Raw genomic sequence first — 16,651 nt, 5'->3', positions numbered from 1 at the left:
ACAGAGTGTAGGGCAGTAGTAGTGTGTCAGACAGAGTGTAGGGCAGTAGTAATGTGTCAGACAGAGTGCAGGGCTAGAGGTGTAGGGCAGAGTAGTGTGTTAGTGGGCTTCAGTCCCACTAGTAAACACATGACCAAACCTACTTTAAATTTCAAAATTTGTATAAAATACAAATTTATCAAACTATTTAAGTTCTAAGACAGCCTTTTAAACAAACTTCTATTGATTACAATTTAAAAATAACTTTAATCTCCAGCAAAGAGAAATCTTCAAATTTAATATAATAAAATTTCTGAATAATCCAAAGGATAGGCATTACTTATAGCACAAAGACATTAAATTTCATTTGTAAAAGTCAAAATAATCTTTAGAATCCTGCCACACTGTGTGATATACTTGTCATATTTCACTCTGAATTATCTTGGGCAGAAATTAGGGTCAGCTGTTCACATATGCAAATCTTTAAATAATAATAATTTTATAGTAATTTAAAAAACATGTTTTTTCTTTATAATTTAAAATGCCAACAGTTTTAAAGCAGACTGTGGAATGAGAAACTGAGATGTTAAGCTCTTATTTACCTATAATATTTTAAGAGTTATATATTATATGCAATGGCGAAATATGTAAGTAAATTTCCAAGTTTTCCTTCTGAACTAGTTTGTATCTTGAGATACAAATATTATAAATAATTCTTTTATCAAGTTGTGTCTTATAGTGAATTCTCATTTTCTATAATGTAGGAGTGCAGTAACAGAGAGACTATCCAAGTAAGATACTATTCCAAACTTTATTTTAAAAAAGAAATCACAAATAATTGTTATTTATTTTAGATATTGAGGTGTGTGTGCTCACATGCCAATGTGCATGCATAAAATCAGACATCAATCCTAGATGTCTTTCTTAAGCACCATTTACCTAGTGTTTTAAGACTGGGTTTCTCAATGAACCTGGGATTTGCCAAAGCCGCTAGACTGTCTGCCTAGCAAGCAAAAGGGATCTGCGTTTGTGTCTTCCTCCTCACTGCTGGCTGTAAAGAGATATACTGTGCCCTGTGCTAGCCTTCCCATGGATGCTGGAAGTGTAAAGAGATATACTGTGCCCTGTGCTAGCCTTCCCATGGATGCTGGAGGTGTAAAGAGATATACTGTGCCCTGTGCTAGCCCTCCCATGGATGCTGGCTGTAAAGAGATATACTGTGCCCTGTGCTAGCCCTCCCATGGATGCTGGAGGTGTAAAGAGATATACTGTGCCCTGTGCTAGCCCTCCCATGGATGCTGGAGGTATAGAGAGATATACTGTGCCCTGTGCTAGCCCTTCCATGGATGCTGGCTGTAAAGAGATATACTGTGCCTTGTGCTAGCCCTTCCATGGATGCTGGAGGTTGGACTCAGGTCCCCTATGCTGTGTGTCAAGCACTCCAACAAAACTGTAGCATAAGGTGCTTTACTTTTTGAAGTTAAAGTTTAGAAAAGATATTAGATATCAAGTTTAATAATAGATATTTAAATTCCTGTTGATGGCGGCACTAATAATAGGGGAATAGAGGCAGTCTATCCCAAGGGCAGCACTAAAGTGTCCACCAGTAAAATTTAAGCCGTAATAAAACAAAATCTGAGCTGGTCTGATTTTTATTTAAATATGGACTGGCAATCTTAAGTTAATATAAAGATAAATTTCTAAATTCTTTGAAATCTCATATTTCTGTACCCCTTCCATTAAGTTAGTATTAGCCGAAGAAGTTAATTGTTTAAATCTAACATAAGAACAGCCATGCTTTACAAAGTGAAGAATTTTAGTATTTCTATATAACTTTTAGGTTGTTGAATAAATAGTGTCAGTAAATTTACACATCTGTATTACTATTTCAAGTTTCTAGGAAGTGATCCTTAATTAAAACTTACTATTATGTAAGTTACTTAAAATTTACTATTATGTATTATTACTATTATCTTTTAAATATGTTGTGAAGTTATGCTTTATAAAATAAGTTCAATCAACACAGATAATAAATGACATCCTGTCAGTACAATGGACATATTAAAATATTCTTTCTATACAGTGATTATACATGTGATACATAGTACTTATTAACTTACTCAAAAAGTGAAAAGAAATAGAAAAATAGTACATTTGGGCTTCATCTTGTGAATCTAAAACCAAGTGAAGATGAAATTAACAGGAGTATAAGGACCGCATGGACGGTTCATTATACCTCTGCAAGGTCGGAGAAGAGCGCCTGGCTTGTGCTGCGTCTCAGGGTATCCCAGTAGCTCCTGGAGACAAGTTCCTCGGCATCTGTTTTAAGTACCTGTAGAAGTTTTCAGAACAACAACATAAATCTAAACAATAGGCCAAAGGAGGACTACTTACATGCTTTCCATCTCCTTTAACCAACCACAGAATGGAAAAGATCTCGTTGACTTACCTTTATTGTTTTCTATTGCGCACAACAGTATCACATTACACAGCTAGCAGCCCCATGATGCTTTCAGGGATGAAATGGTATATAACCCGTTTTAAGCACAATGTGGCTATGTCAAAAAGACTCAAACTCTGCAATCTTGCCTGCCTTTGTTGAGACATAAGGAACTTGTACAAAAGTATGACATAATTTATTTATATTTTGTGTGAAATGGTATATGAAGAAAACTTTTGTAAATTTGTGGTAACTTGTTAAATGCATATATAATTTCAAAAGTAGTTGTTTTATCTCCTATCATCCATACCTTGTAGATACAAACTTTAATATAAAGCTTGTAAAAATAAAATAAAACTGTTTAAGTCAAATGACAGGTGTGTCTACTATGAAAGATAAGGTGCATTTAATGCTTATAAGGGCAGGGCACTCATTTTCCTCTTAGTATTGTCTACTCTGAGGGTGTTTCTAAGGTTAAACACTATAATTCTAATCTGAGACTCTCAACAGAAACAATTACAGTCCGCTTCTGTTGGGATAAACAGCGGGTACTGAAGTTATCAGGCCCAGGAATCTTTTGGTTACAGAAAAAAGAAAATGCACTAAAACAGGAGAATAGAACTTTTCTACTTTTCTTTTGTCTTGGTTTTTAAAAGGCAGGCATCATGAGGTGTGGTGCATCTGGCTACCCTCCCAGCTACTTTAGAGCCCAGAGCAGGGAACTGTTTGATTCTGGAAGTTCAAGGCCTGACTGGCAATGTAGTGAACCTCTGTCTCAGGCAAACAGACAACAATTCGGAGGGAATATTAAAATTATACTATATGCTACGAATATCTCAAAACATATTTTTCTAATTTTAACTAACTTTATAATTACCTACAAAACGCTGTCCACCGCTAGTGATTTGCTGATCATAAAGTATTATTTAGCTGTAAATGGGTAACAGATATAAATGCTTGTAGCAATGTGGCACCACCACATGGATCTGTAATTACCTCTTTTCCTAAACATCTGAGTTGAAAACAAGCAGGAGTAAATTACACAGGGAAAATTGGCTAAATACAGAATTAGCACAGTCTATTTTCCTTCATACAAACTAGAAACAACCTCAATAGACGCTAGATTAACACTGTACTCTAATTTTAATTGATATATTTTGACTATTCTTTGCATTTTATCTGTAATTTAGAAGATTAACACATGATTTTAAAAAAGGTTTATTAAACCAACTATACTAGAAAATGTGGCTAATAGGTCACTATCACAAAGATACAGAAACAACTTAGTAAACCCATGCTAATTAGTTCTATCTGTATAGGAAAGGCACAAATACATGAAATTAGCTAATACATGTGGAATACTGTGACTGTATTTTTTGTTTTATCTTATACCATCTTTTAAAATATAAGGCTCCTGGAAGAAGGCCCAATATTCTCACAGCAATTATTATTGCAAGTAAAAGACAGCTGTAAGATCAGTGACTTGCCAGGCAGACTCATTGATGCCTATATTTGTCTGGTCTCAAGCTACTATTTCACTTTTAATAAATTTAATGATGTAATTAAGAATAAACTTTTTAACATGAAAAATAATAAAAAGATATAAAAGCAGAACATATAACTAGGGCACTGCCATAAGCTTCAAATAGATAAGAAGCTCAAACTAGAATTGAAAAGGAGGAAACATAGAACGATTTTATATCGGAACATAGGTGTAAAAGTTAAAGAAGGATGTGAAACGTGCACCTGTAACTGGGCTCTACAGGCAGCTCTAATGCTTCAGTGTACAGCACATAAAACATCTTGCTGTGTGACCTTAGCTTTCAGGCCTCTACCAGTAGCACAAGCTAAGTGTGAACTTTCTTTCTTCCTTTCTCTCTTTCTTTGTCTTTCTTTCCTTCCTTATTTCTTTCTTTGTTATTTTCCTTCTCCTTTTTTAAATTGAATATTTTATTTATTTACATTTCAAATGTTATCCCCTTTTCGGGTTTCCCCTCCACAAACTCCTACCCCATCTCCCCTCCCCTGCTTCTATGAAGGTGCTTCCCCCACCCACTACCCATCCATTCACTCAAAAGAACTTGCAAAAAGGATGGACCACACAACTGATGCCCTGTACCTTCTAAGTCTGATCTATCTATCTATCTATCTATCTATCCATCCATCCACCCACCCACCTACCTACCTACCTATTTATCTACCTACCTATCTATGTCAAAGAGGCTATTTATTAATGGAAGTCCTTAAACCTGGCAGATTTGAGAGTTTTTATATTTCTTTTTTAATTGTCTTTCTACATTTGTGATAGAAAGACAGGAATGCAGAAGGCAGAAACAGCAGTGGGGAGGGAGGAATGAAAGGCCAAAGGAAGTTTTCAAGAAAATCTAACTTAGAGATACTGATCTATCACTGAGGTAAGCAGAATGATGATGACCCAAAGTTATCTACGACTAAACAGGCCAGTACTTTACATATTTAAACAAACAAAAACAAGCAAAATAAAGATATTTTTCTATTATGTTCTATTGTAACAATTGACAATTATGTCAAAACATCAGTAATAAAACAAAACAAAACACCAAAACCAGTAATCTTGGAATTGTGATTTAATGTTGTATTGGAATAATTTTCTCCAGGTCTGTCAAATACTCAGAGAGAAGCTAACAGACATAGTAGATCAAATGAGTGTCCATAAAAAGCACCAGAAAGTCTTAATAGAGAAAGATGGGAAATAACATTCAGGTAAAGCAGTAAAGACAGTGAATTCCAATAATAAAGGGGAGAAAACAATTTCTTGTTTTGGAAATATCACTACAGATAAAAGCAGGGCAGAGATACACACTGCAGCAAGAAAAAACAAGGGCAAAGAAGACTTAAAATGATATTTTTGTGGGGACTGGAGAGATGGTGCAGCAGTTGAAGACACTAACTGCTATTTCAGAGGACCCTGGTTCAATTCCCAGCACCCTCATGGCATCTTACAACTATTTGTAACTCCCAAGATTTGATACAGAAGAGCCAAGCTTAACATTACAAACTCCATTTTGCTTTCAGACTCCACTTTATGATTAACTTGCCCTCTGAATAAACTCAGCTACTAGAAAAACCTCAACTTGTTCCAAGAACCACGTCACCTTGCCAACTATCCCAATTCTCCTGAGCAAACAGCCACTCTACTCCTAGCAACAACCAATCGGTTCTTAAGGGGAAAGTACATACTGTCTTAAAGTAGATTGATTAAGCTAGTAACCATTGTTCACATCAAGCTGAAATCATTAATAGCAAATAGAAGTGCACCAAGCAAATGTCAACCAATTATGTAACTGCCAAGTTGGAAAGTCTCTCACCCTGCTGCATCAACCATGATAAATAGGCAAGGCTTGTACTGGCTCGGCACCTTCCACTGTTCTAGAGAGGTTAGTGTGTACAGGCTCAAGCTTGAATAAAGACTTTTTGCTTTTTCACATGAGTTGGACCCTTGATGGTCTCTAATTGTCTGTGGGGACTTCACTATCTGGGTATAACAACAACTCCATACAGACATGCATGCATACACCAATGCGCATAAATAATTTTAAAAATGACACTCTGCTATACTCCTAGAATCAGTGCCTTGCTCAGCCATCATGAGAAAAGCTTCATTCTGCAGCAGATGGGAATAAGAGACCCACAGCCAGGCTTGCAATGAATGAGTGACCTTGGAACACACTGCTGGAAAAGGGGATGTCTTTGTCAAAAGTAACATATCCTTCTGTTTGTTTGTCTTCTCCAACTCCAATGTGTTAGTTTCTCTTTTATGTTACTATTTTATTATTATCCCTTAGATCCCTGTATGCTTTCTAATGAGGGAAAAAGGCAGTTGATTGGGATGGATGAGGTGTTGTTGTGAGAGGAGATGGAATGAGTAGAGGAAGAGAAAACCACAATCAGGATATATTAAGTGAGGGGAAAAAAAAATCTGTTTTCAATGGGGAAGGGAGGAATTAGGCTGGGAGGAGACCCAGATAACGTACAGAAGAAAACTAATTACATTCAGAGCTGACCCCTTAATTTCACATATAGAAGCCCAAACACAGTGTATAAATTTTATCATTACTTGCTGAGAAGCATTTGTTAACTTACAATAAAGACATTTTCAGGGAGAGGTTTGGTTAGTTCTTCTTTCAGGTTGTAATGGGAATTCAACTTGGGGTCTTATACACAATAAAGCTCAATGGTAACTTTATCATGAGCTGTACTCCTAAAGCATCATTTTCCAATCACCAAGAGACTCTATCTTGAGTATTTTATGAGTACTAGATCATAAGGTTTAGAAAGAAGTGAGATTAATTTTGGGCACTGGTAAATACAAACAAATATATATGAGTGAATTATATGCATTCATAGGCCAAAAGTCAACATTACTTATCTTCCTGTTTTACTCTCCACCTTAATTTTTTTTTTTTGGTTTTTTTCGAGACAGGGTTTCTCTGTATAGCCCTGGCTGTCCTGGAACTCACTCTGGAGACCAGGCTGGCCTCGAACTCAGAAATCCGCCTGCCTCTGCCTCCCAAGTGCTGGGATTAAAGGCGTGCGCCACCACCGCCCGGCTTCACCTTATTTTTTATGACAAGACACTGTATGTATTCTGCTAGATTGGCTGGTCCAGGAGCTCTAGGGAGCTATCTGATTCTTGTCTCATATTCCCCAGTGCTAGGGTTGCATACATGTCCCACCTATTTGGGCTTTATATGGATTCTAGGAATTAGAACTCAGAAACTGAGCCATCTCCTTAGCTTCAAAACAGAAATTGAAGCTGGGCAGTGGTGGCGCACACCTTTAATCCCAGGACTTGGGAGGCAGAGGCAGGCAGATTTCTGACTCCGAGAACAGCCTGGTCTACAGAGTAAGTTCCAGGACTGCCAGGACTATACAGAGAAACCCTGTCTCAAAAACACAAAACAAAACAAAAAACAAACAAAAACAAAACAAAAACAGAAATTGAGTAAGGGATGGTAAAAATGTAGGTGTGGTCGCTTGATTATGCTTGGCCCAGGGAGTGGCACTATTAGGAGTTGTAGCCTTGGAGTAGGTGTGGCCTTGTTGGAGGAAGTGTGTCATTGTGGGAGTGAGCTTTGAGAGCTTCCTACTAGTTGCCTGAGGATGACAGTCTTCTGGCAGCCTTCAGATGAAGATGTAGAACTCTCAGCTCCTCCTGCACCATGCCTGCCTGGATGCTGCCATGTTCCCACCTTGATAATAATGGACTGAACCTCTGAAACTATAAGCCAGCTGCAATGAAATGTTGTCCTTTATAAGAGTTGCCTTGGTCATGGTGTCTGCTCACAGCAGTAAAACCCTAACTAAGGCAGCAGGTAATTCTAAATAGACACTGATGGCCAGGAGGGATAGCACAAGCCTACAATCCTAGCACTTGAGAGGCTGAGGCTGAAGAATCAAGAGGACAAAGTCCAAGCTACACAGTAAAATTACTATAAACAAATATCAATGATATATATTTAGAATATCTAATTAGAGAAAAGCATGATGCAGCAACTATACAAGAATTCCAAGTATCTATGCTGAGATGCTAAAGACAGTGAAGCATCGCAAGAAGAAAAGCATAAAAGATGTTATTAGTTTAGGTATATTCATCAAAAACTCAGAAGATAAACATAGGTATATATTAAGTACTTTCTAAATTTAAAGAAAAAAGAAATTTCTAAAGAAGGCAAGGTAAAGCAAGGAAGTATAGTTTACAGAGAAAAACACCTAAATTCTACATTACAAAGTAACCATACTAGTGTAAATTAATGGAATTTTCTAATTAAGAGACACGGATTATCAATCAGCCAGGAGAAAAGTGACCAGTACATTTCACAAAATATACCATCAAAATTTTACCAGTTAATGAGGAAAGCAAAGCTGAAAAAGGCACTGCAGGGTATACTGATGGGAGGCCAGGAACTAGCGCTATCTTGCTTGATGAGAATGAAAAGGCCAGACCGAACCAAACCTAACACATCTTAAAGACTCTTACTATTGCCTTTGGCATTGTATTGCTACTTGTACTGAGAGTAAAGATGACTAGTAAGTCCTGATAATGCCATACAAATGAGACAGTGTTGTCAAACTTGCTGAGACTTCCAAGCACAGAGTTTTAATATCTGGAGTGGCAACAGGAACAACTCATGAAGCGCTTCTGCTGCATACTCAGAGCTGGAACTGCCCAGCAAGAGGACCCTCTGTGAGACAGTCCATGTTACAAGTTGAAGAGCTACTTTCTTCACAAGCAACCATTTTCACTTGGTAGAACACCTGAAAAAGCCACTGTTTAAAGCAATAAAGGAGCTGGAGCTGGGTCTGCCTCCAGAGCCTCCCTGAGTAGAAAGAACTAAAGCACATTTTCAGAGTGCATAGGTAGCAGAGTGAAGGTCTATCTCCACACCACAGCTGCAGCAATCATTTGGGAGAATTATTTTTGGGAGAAGAATTATGCCTGGGGACAATATAAAGAGGATTGTGGGAAAGAGCAAACTTTATTTCTTGAGCTATATGGTAGTTACTTATTTTATTTGCAGTAAGTTTCTGAGCTAAAGCACATTTTTAAAATCAGGAAAAGCTTCATTATCATTACAGGGAACAATAATAAAAAATAAAATATTAATTTAAAAAATAGTCTATACTGATAACTAAAGGTTTTATAAGGCAAAATATAGCCAGAAATCTAGTACAGTAGCTACCAGAAATTTGGCTAAGGCATAATTAATTTATATTCTTACATATGTAATAATGTTTCAAAATAGATAGCATAAAAATGAAGAACAAGAACATTGTGGGTAGACAATAAATCCATAATTATAGCATTTAGTTTAATTTTAATATACCAATTGAAAATCAAGCAGACACAACTGTCAGTAATGACAGACAAGACTGAAAACACATAATTAACATGCATTGTAATATATATATGTGTAAATATGTGCACAATATATATTACAATTCTGCATCAAAAACTGGAGAAGACACGTGTTTTTAAAATAAAGATGATTTACGAATATCAAATTTAGTTCAAAACCACATTTCAACATATGATGAAATACCAGTGAAGTGGTATCAAAAACTGACACATTTTCTGATAGTAATAGCATTAGGATAGTTAAAATTGATTATTATAAAAATCACATAAGGGATGCTGAAGTCAAACACTATTGACCTTTGAGCTGGTTAAATTGCTTTTTCTTTTGAACTCTTTTTGTATTTTTTTTCATCATGGTGGAAAAACGATTTGAGATTTAACTTCATGGGAATATAAAAAGAATCCGGATTGTCTGGAATGAAAAGCTACTGAGGATAAGTACTATATTCAGACACAAGGAGAGCAGCCTCAGTCTTTCACTGCAGCAGGAGAATGAGAGCAGGCAGGAGTGTGGCAGGCGCTATCTCAGAATAGGCGATTTGAGAGCTCTGAGGGTCTGTCTTCGTGGCCACACCCCAGCGCGTTTCCCAAAGGTACTTTAGGGAAGTCATTCCTCATAAGAATGTTTCTTTTATAGAAAAAAGTTTGTAAAAAAAAACCAAACAAACACATTTTAAGAGTTAAATTATGTAAACTATTTGAGTGAAGACTAAAAGAATATAAAGTTATATCACATTAACATTTGTTTTACATAAGAATAGAAGCTGTCCTCAGTAAAATGAAATGAAAAACTTGTGAACCAATAAAATAAAAAATAACAAATATGTTTTCCTTATCGAGGATAAAATGAATAAAATACACAGTTTAAATCTGGCTATTGAAAATACCTTATTGCCAGTGACTGTAAAGCCTATGCAGTTTAAACTATATGGTAACTACTTAAAAATTAAAGGAAATGTTGAAATTGCCACAATTAAAAAGTAGTTTCCACTGTGACAGTAAAAATTAAGCCATAAAGTCATAAATACTATTAACTATGTTTATAAGTATATATGATATTCTAATGTGAGATTTTCATTTTATAAGCTCTTGCAAATATTTAAATGATTATCAGAAAAACACTTTTAAAAGTAATTAGAAATTTCTCTTAATTGGGAAGTAGCAGTAGATTTTATAGAAAATGTTTAATTTCTTAGACAAATTTAAAGTCTGTGTGGGCCCCATAGATGTGGCCTGCTCTCCAGTTATCTGAGTCACTTCTTGTGAGTGCTTCCCTGATGTTGAGACCACCTACCTCCAGGATGTGCTCAGGTCTAAACTAAGTGTTTCTATAGCTTATAGTAGCTAATTAAACACTGTCCCCAAATTCAAGGGACTTCTCAGGTAGGATTTCTATAGTTTAAGGAATCCCTAACAAGGCTGAAGGATACCTAGGAAATGAAATTAACTCCATGTTCATGGGACAGGGTCGGGTTATTCTGAGCAGATTCTTATGTACTGGGCTAACCAACAAGCTTGTTCAAGAGAACAGAAAAGTCACGATTGGGAAGAGCACTTACAGAAAGAATGAAACTCATAGTCATGTTTGTGTAGTATGTAACAAGTACAATCTTATATACAGTTTTTAATAGAGCAGAGAAAGTAGGCAGGCAATAGAGTTTCAGAAAAAAAAATGAAAACTGCAAGTGAAAAAGTCTATTCATTAACACGATTTTATTGGCACTGACCAATGTCTAGAGTTAATTCTTAAAATACATGTGTTCTTCAGGAAGAGAGCCTCTCTGTCCTATTATTTTTGTATAATGTTTCACATATTGCAGAAAAATATAAAACTTCAATTGCTCTACCAGAATGTGTAAAACTAATAAAGATATACAATTGCTTTCTACACTTTGTTTTACATATCTAGAAATTTTGGCTTGATTGCATCTTATTGTATTTAACAAACTCCAATACACTTTAAACAGCATATATAGCTTCATATAAAGAAATAACATTATCAAATATAACAGGTAAGGGATATATACATAAAAAACATTTAAATTATTGTACATACACTATTAGTAGGAGAATGGTATCCATAAAGTTGAAGACGCTGACATAGAGCACAAAGGGCCAAATGAAGTGTCACATTTCAGAATGAACCCAAGTATAGCAAAAGAAAAAAGAAAAAGACGACAAAATAATCAATTAGGAAGGGCAAATCATTATGCTACATTCTCTATAAGCACACACATGAGTGAGATAAATGTTAAAGATGAGTAGCAAAGTTTCTAAACTCAATATAAAGAAATGTTAACTGAGCCTGTGTTCATGTCAGCTGTTTTCATTGTACATGAAAGAACTACTGCTGTGAGCAGCCAGTTCCTAGAGAGTGAGTGGAGTGGGGCTGCTGTGCTCAGCAGCAGGATGGATGTGGACAATGGGATGAGGCCCTGCACTGGAACCCTTTCACTATGCTCACTGCTATGATCATGGGCTCTGCTCACCTGTGGAGCAGTAGTAACACTTACCTGCCAGGAATGAGATGGGCACAGACCTTAGAACAAAGTGTTCCTCTCAGAGTTTTAATGACATGGGTGTATTTAAAGCTTTGATTTGGATATATTAATTTTCAGTTAAAGAGACCAGGAGGTTGTTATCAAGTCTACTAGTTAACATTTTTTAATGCTTATTATATTTTTATAATTATATATTATACTGGCTAAGTAGCATTTTAACTCATTTAATCTTCATAAAATTACAGGTGGTGACAAACATTATTGTATTTGTATTGTACATATTTCAATTGTAAAATTGAATAAACTGGAACAGAGAGATACATAGAGGGGTCTGATTGTTCAAGCAGCATGTGTATGGTAGAGGATTGCAAAATTGATCATCAATAGGAGGAGAGGACCTCAGCCCTGTGAAGGTTCTGTGCCCCAGTGTATGGGAATGCCAGGGCCAGAAAGTGGGAGAGGGCGGGATGGCAGGCATGGGGAGGGGGGAGGCAACAGGGGTTTGTTTTTGTTTGTTTTTTTTGTTTTTTGGAGGGGAAACTGGGAATGGAGAAATTCGCATGTAAATAAAGAAAATATCTAAAATAAAAATAAAAATAAAAATAAAAAAAAAAAAGAATCTTCCTGGAGATCACAGAGGTAATGCAGCGCATAGGAAATAGTCAAACCCTCTGCACCCGGCTCATGGGCCTGGTTTACTTTCTTTTTGGGCTTCGTCTTATTTTTTACTATGAGATAAATTTTAGTTGTTTCAAGTTCAACCTAGTGTCTAGAACATGTGTACATGTATACTATCATTTCTATCAACTTGCCAAAACCATTTATATTTTACTCCATCGTCTCTAGATAGACTAGTCATAAGTCAATCCAGATTTGTATTATTTAAAATATGACTAATACACTGAAGCCAAGGACTGCCATATCAAAGAGTAATGAGGAATTGTAGAGCGCGCTGCACTGCTGACTGGAGATGGCAGGGAGAGGTCACTAAAAGGAATGTCTGATAACTATATTACACATATAATGAGATTTGAGCAGGGCTATTTAGATTCAAATAAAAACCTCTGGATACCTGTAGGTTAATTACTTTAATGAGGTCATTTACATATATCAAGTTGCATAAAATTTATGTTATTTTTACTTGTTCTTTAAAACTAAGTTTATTTCCCAATATATTTGCTAGGGAATATAAGACATATCACCTAGGATAAGGTCATATAATATAGATTTCGTAATTTACCTAGACTTGACTAATTATTCCAAGTTAATGTGAATTCATCACTATTATGAAATACTTGCTTTCAATGTATTTTGCATTTTGTACATTGTATCTTACAATCTGTACATCTCTTTGTACATTGTATCTTACAATCTGTACATCTCTTTGTACAGTGTATCTTACAATCTGTACATCTCTTTGTACAGTGTATCTTACAATCTGTACATCTCTTTGTACAGTGTATCTTACAATCTGTACATCTCTTTGTACAGTGTATCTTACAATCTGTACATCTCTTTGTACAGTGTATCTTACAATCTGTACATCTCTTTGTACAGTGTATCTTACAATCTGTACATCTCTTTGTACAGTGTATCTTACAATCTGTACATCTCTTTGTACAGTGTATCTTATAATTGCCTTGCCTCGGCTTTTGTATTGATACTGTAGCTTTCCCCACTATGTTATCTGATCTTTGTATTTTAGTAAATGCTAATGACTAAAATTATACTTCTAATTATGTTACATGGCAATAAAATATACTATATTTTTGGTATTTAAGTAGCAAATGAATAAATTAAGGTTGATAAAAGTAGAGAATTCAGAGCTGGCCACCAAAAGTAGAAACTGACTTTGAACAGGATAATTTTGCATAATATATTTAAACCTTACAATCGGTTTTCTTATCTTTGATTGTGGATAGCAGGAGGATTGCTGGATAAATGGAAAGATGCATGAAAAACACCTTGCCTGTGCCTGAGAGTAAGGGCTTAGGACCAATCTGTTATCTTCTTAATGTGAAATGGGCTGTTGTCAAGACTAAAATATTTGGGACAAATGAAATGAAGACTAAAAGGATGAAATACTGTTATTTCTAACTTCAGAATGAGGCACTACATGTAACCCAGAAGAAGAGTCTATACTACTTCTAAGAGATGTAGAAAGCCTACATTATTTTCTTATATTTACCATTCATTATATTATACTATCCTTAAATTCACTTACAGAATTAAATCTTTGCATATTCACCTTTAAATTTTTACATGCATAATGATCTTATTAATCTACTACATGATATATACCCTTCATATCTCACAGATAATGACAGTATGGATGAAAATGATTTAATGAATATGACTGGGTACATATATTTAATATCAATATTTAACATAAATATTGATATTGATGCAAAAGATACTTAAATAATTATTCTACATTAAACCTTCAGAATGTTTTCAGTAAAGGAACTGATCCAAATTCTAAGTGTTAAACAAGTATAAAATAATTCTCACCTGGAAAAACCCACCTGAAACCACTAGAAAGTATTTCTTACCAGCATCGCACGTTTTTCTTCATCTCCTTTAGTTTCTCTCTTTTCATTTTTTTTCCTGAATATCTCCTGAAGCTATACAGAAATAAATCAGGAATCAAATACCTACATATTACTTTATACAAGTAAATCTTACACATAAACAAAGCAGTTTCAACATTTAAACTACTCTGTATTTTATGATTGCATCATTTTTCACAGGAAAAAAACTATTCTTTGGTACTGCCAATTCACAGTTATGTCTAAATGTACTTAATACTACAGTTTTACTTGACCTCTACAACACAAAGAGCCCGAGTGTGAGGCGCATGCAGAGAGAGGAACCCGGTGGGCTGTAAGGCGCACTGAAGCAGTCCTCACGGACTCTGTCTCAATGTGATTACAGTAGACTGGCCACTCTACTGGTTCTAATTTGTTTATGTATGAAAATGGACTCGGCCACCTATGAAGTTCCTGCACTAACTACTAACTGTACATGCTAGAGAAGAGACTGCTGCCTTCATTTCTTAGATAGATTAACTGTCTACAGCTTTTTTTTTGTTTGTTTTTTTGTATTTGGAAAATAAGAAAAGTCCCTTACTGTATAAAGTGTTACATAAACTAAGTACTAAGTATCAAAACTAATTACCTAGCACTTGCCTATTATGTCTAAATAAATGTTAGCTAGTGCTATAAACAGTTTATAGATCTTTAAATTTCTGTGGCTTTAGATGAAAGCCTGATTCTGCTTCTTTTACTGTAGAGGACACAAGGTGCTTGTGCTCACAGGTAAGCACTAAGGAAATCAGGAATGTTAAACATCCAGGAATGTCTCTCCTCAAAGGCAGGAATGTATAAGCTGTTACACAGGAACTGAGTAAAGCTGGGAGTGGATGTGGTTAACAGCACAGTGGCTTCTGTGCCATCTGTATGCCTGGGCCACACCAGTCCCCCAGATTCTTACAGACAGGAGCAAAGGTGTTTTATAGCCTCGTGACCTTTGGGCTATCTAGATGAGTAAGCACAGCAGACACACTTCCAGACACTGGGTGTCTTCCTCAATCATCCCCCACTTAATTTCTTAAGATGTCTCACCAAGCCTGGAGTTGACATATTAGCTAGACTAGCTGGCCAACAAGCCTCAGGGATCCTCTCATCTCTGGCCCCTCAGCAATGAGACTATGGTGCAGGTTGGCTACTTATGTGGTGCTGGAGATCTGAACAGTCCCGCTTGGCCAGCGAGCACTTTACTGACTAGGCCACCTGCCCAGCACCTCTATTTCACTGTATGCATTAGGAGTTGAGAGTTCAGTTACTCCTGCTTTCAGGGTCTCTGAAACACACAGGTAAACATCACACCTAAGGAAGCGCTACAACAACTCAACAGAGCACACTATGGCTCCAGAGAAACTGCAGCCCTTCACAGAGTATATGGAGACAAACAGCAGGTGATGCGAGTGCCTGACTCCATTGCAGAAGCAGGCAACATCCCAAAAGACACGGTGCACAAAGAGCTTTCAAGAAATGGGATCTCCAAGTCAGTGCTAATACAGAATGTTTAGTCCAATTATTTAGATAAACAGGTTCATCTGAAATAAAATAAAATAGCTCTTTATGTGTGCTTTTTCTCTTACCTTTAAATAGAAGATATTAAAAATAAGAATAGAACACTGATATTATTGGCAGATTTTGCTACTCTAAGAAATAAATTAATGTTACTTTTTATTTCAAAAGAAAAAAAAAGTATTTTGTCACAGGAACAGATGTAGGATACACAAGTAAAAGACAAAGAGTTGAAGGGGAGATGGGAAAGAACAAAGCAACCAAAGACACTGTTAGATGAATGATCAGACAGGAGGGGCGGAGGCCAAAGAAAGGAAAGGAGCAGGACGTGGCCCACACACACTAACTATAAGGTAAGGAAAACAGAAGAAAAGGGAAACGGGACGATGAGTCCAAACTGATAAAGAGAAGTTCCTATGGCAAATAGCTGTGACAAAAACTGAGTAGTAGTTGGACAGACATAATCTCAGGACTGCCTTTTCCCATTGAGTACAGAGCATCTGATAAATTCCAAACATCTGACTACAGTCATCTTTAAACACTCAATAGAACTTCTATTTCTATAATAGTCTTAACACAAAATATAACAATATAAGTGAGCAATATCTACTTATTAGAAAAATGCTGCATATAATATACATACCACCAAAAATTCTTTTTTATCCACCATCTCATTGCCATCGGTGTCAAACATGTTGAAAGCTATTCTAAAACCTGCATGGGGCTCTGCCAGAAAAAAAAA

At 36.0% G+C, this 16,651-nt stretch overlaps 1 protein-coding gene across 8 annotated transcripts in view; it reads right to left on the bottom strand.

The window, feature by feature from the left end:
- Positions 1–16,651, bottom strand: part of Micu3 (mitochondrial calcium uptake family member 3) — a 94,650-nt gene that overhangs the window by 37,679 nt on the left and 40,320 nt on the right. For 7 of the 8 annotated variants that reach the window (XR_004109891.1, XR_004109888.1, XR_004109889.1 and 4 more), the window contains exons 6-9: positions 16,553–16,635; positions 14,371–14,442; positions 11,374–11,412; positions 2,216–2,311 (exon numbers count right to left, since the gene is read on the bottom strand). Coding sequence is in view for 4 of the 8 variants with exons in the window: in XM_031339576.1 (XP_031195436.1) it covers positions 2,216–2,311; positions 11,374–11,412; positions 14,371–14,442; positions 16,553–16,635 (290 nt within the window). In the remaining 4 variants the exon portion in view is untranslated. The remainder of the gene's footprint in view (positions 1–2,215; positions 2,312–11,373; positions 11,413–14,370; positions 14,443–16,552; positions 16,636–16,651) is intronic. The other variant, XM_031339578.1, reaches the window with a different exon arrangement.

The sequence above is a fragment of the Mastomys coucha genome, unplaced genomic scaffold, assembly GCF_008632895.1.
Source record: "Mastomys coucha isolate ucsf_1 unplaced genomic scaffold, UCSF_Mcou_1 pScaffold22, whole genome shotgun sequence".
In the NCBI taxonomy this organism is placed as follows: Eukaryota; Metazoa; Chordata; class Mammalia; order Rodentia; family Muridae; genus Mastomys; species Mastomys coucha.
This window is presented reverse-complemented; position numbering and strand designations above follow the sequence as displayed.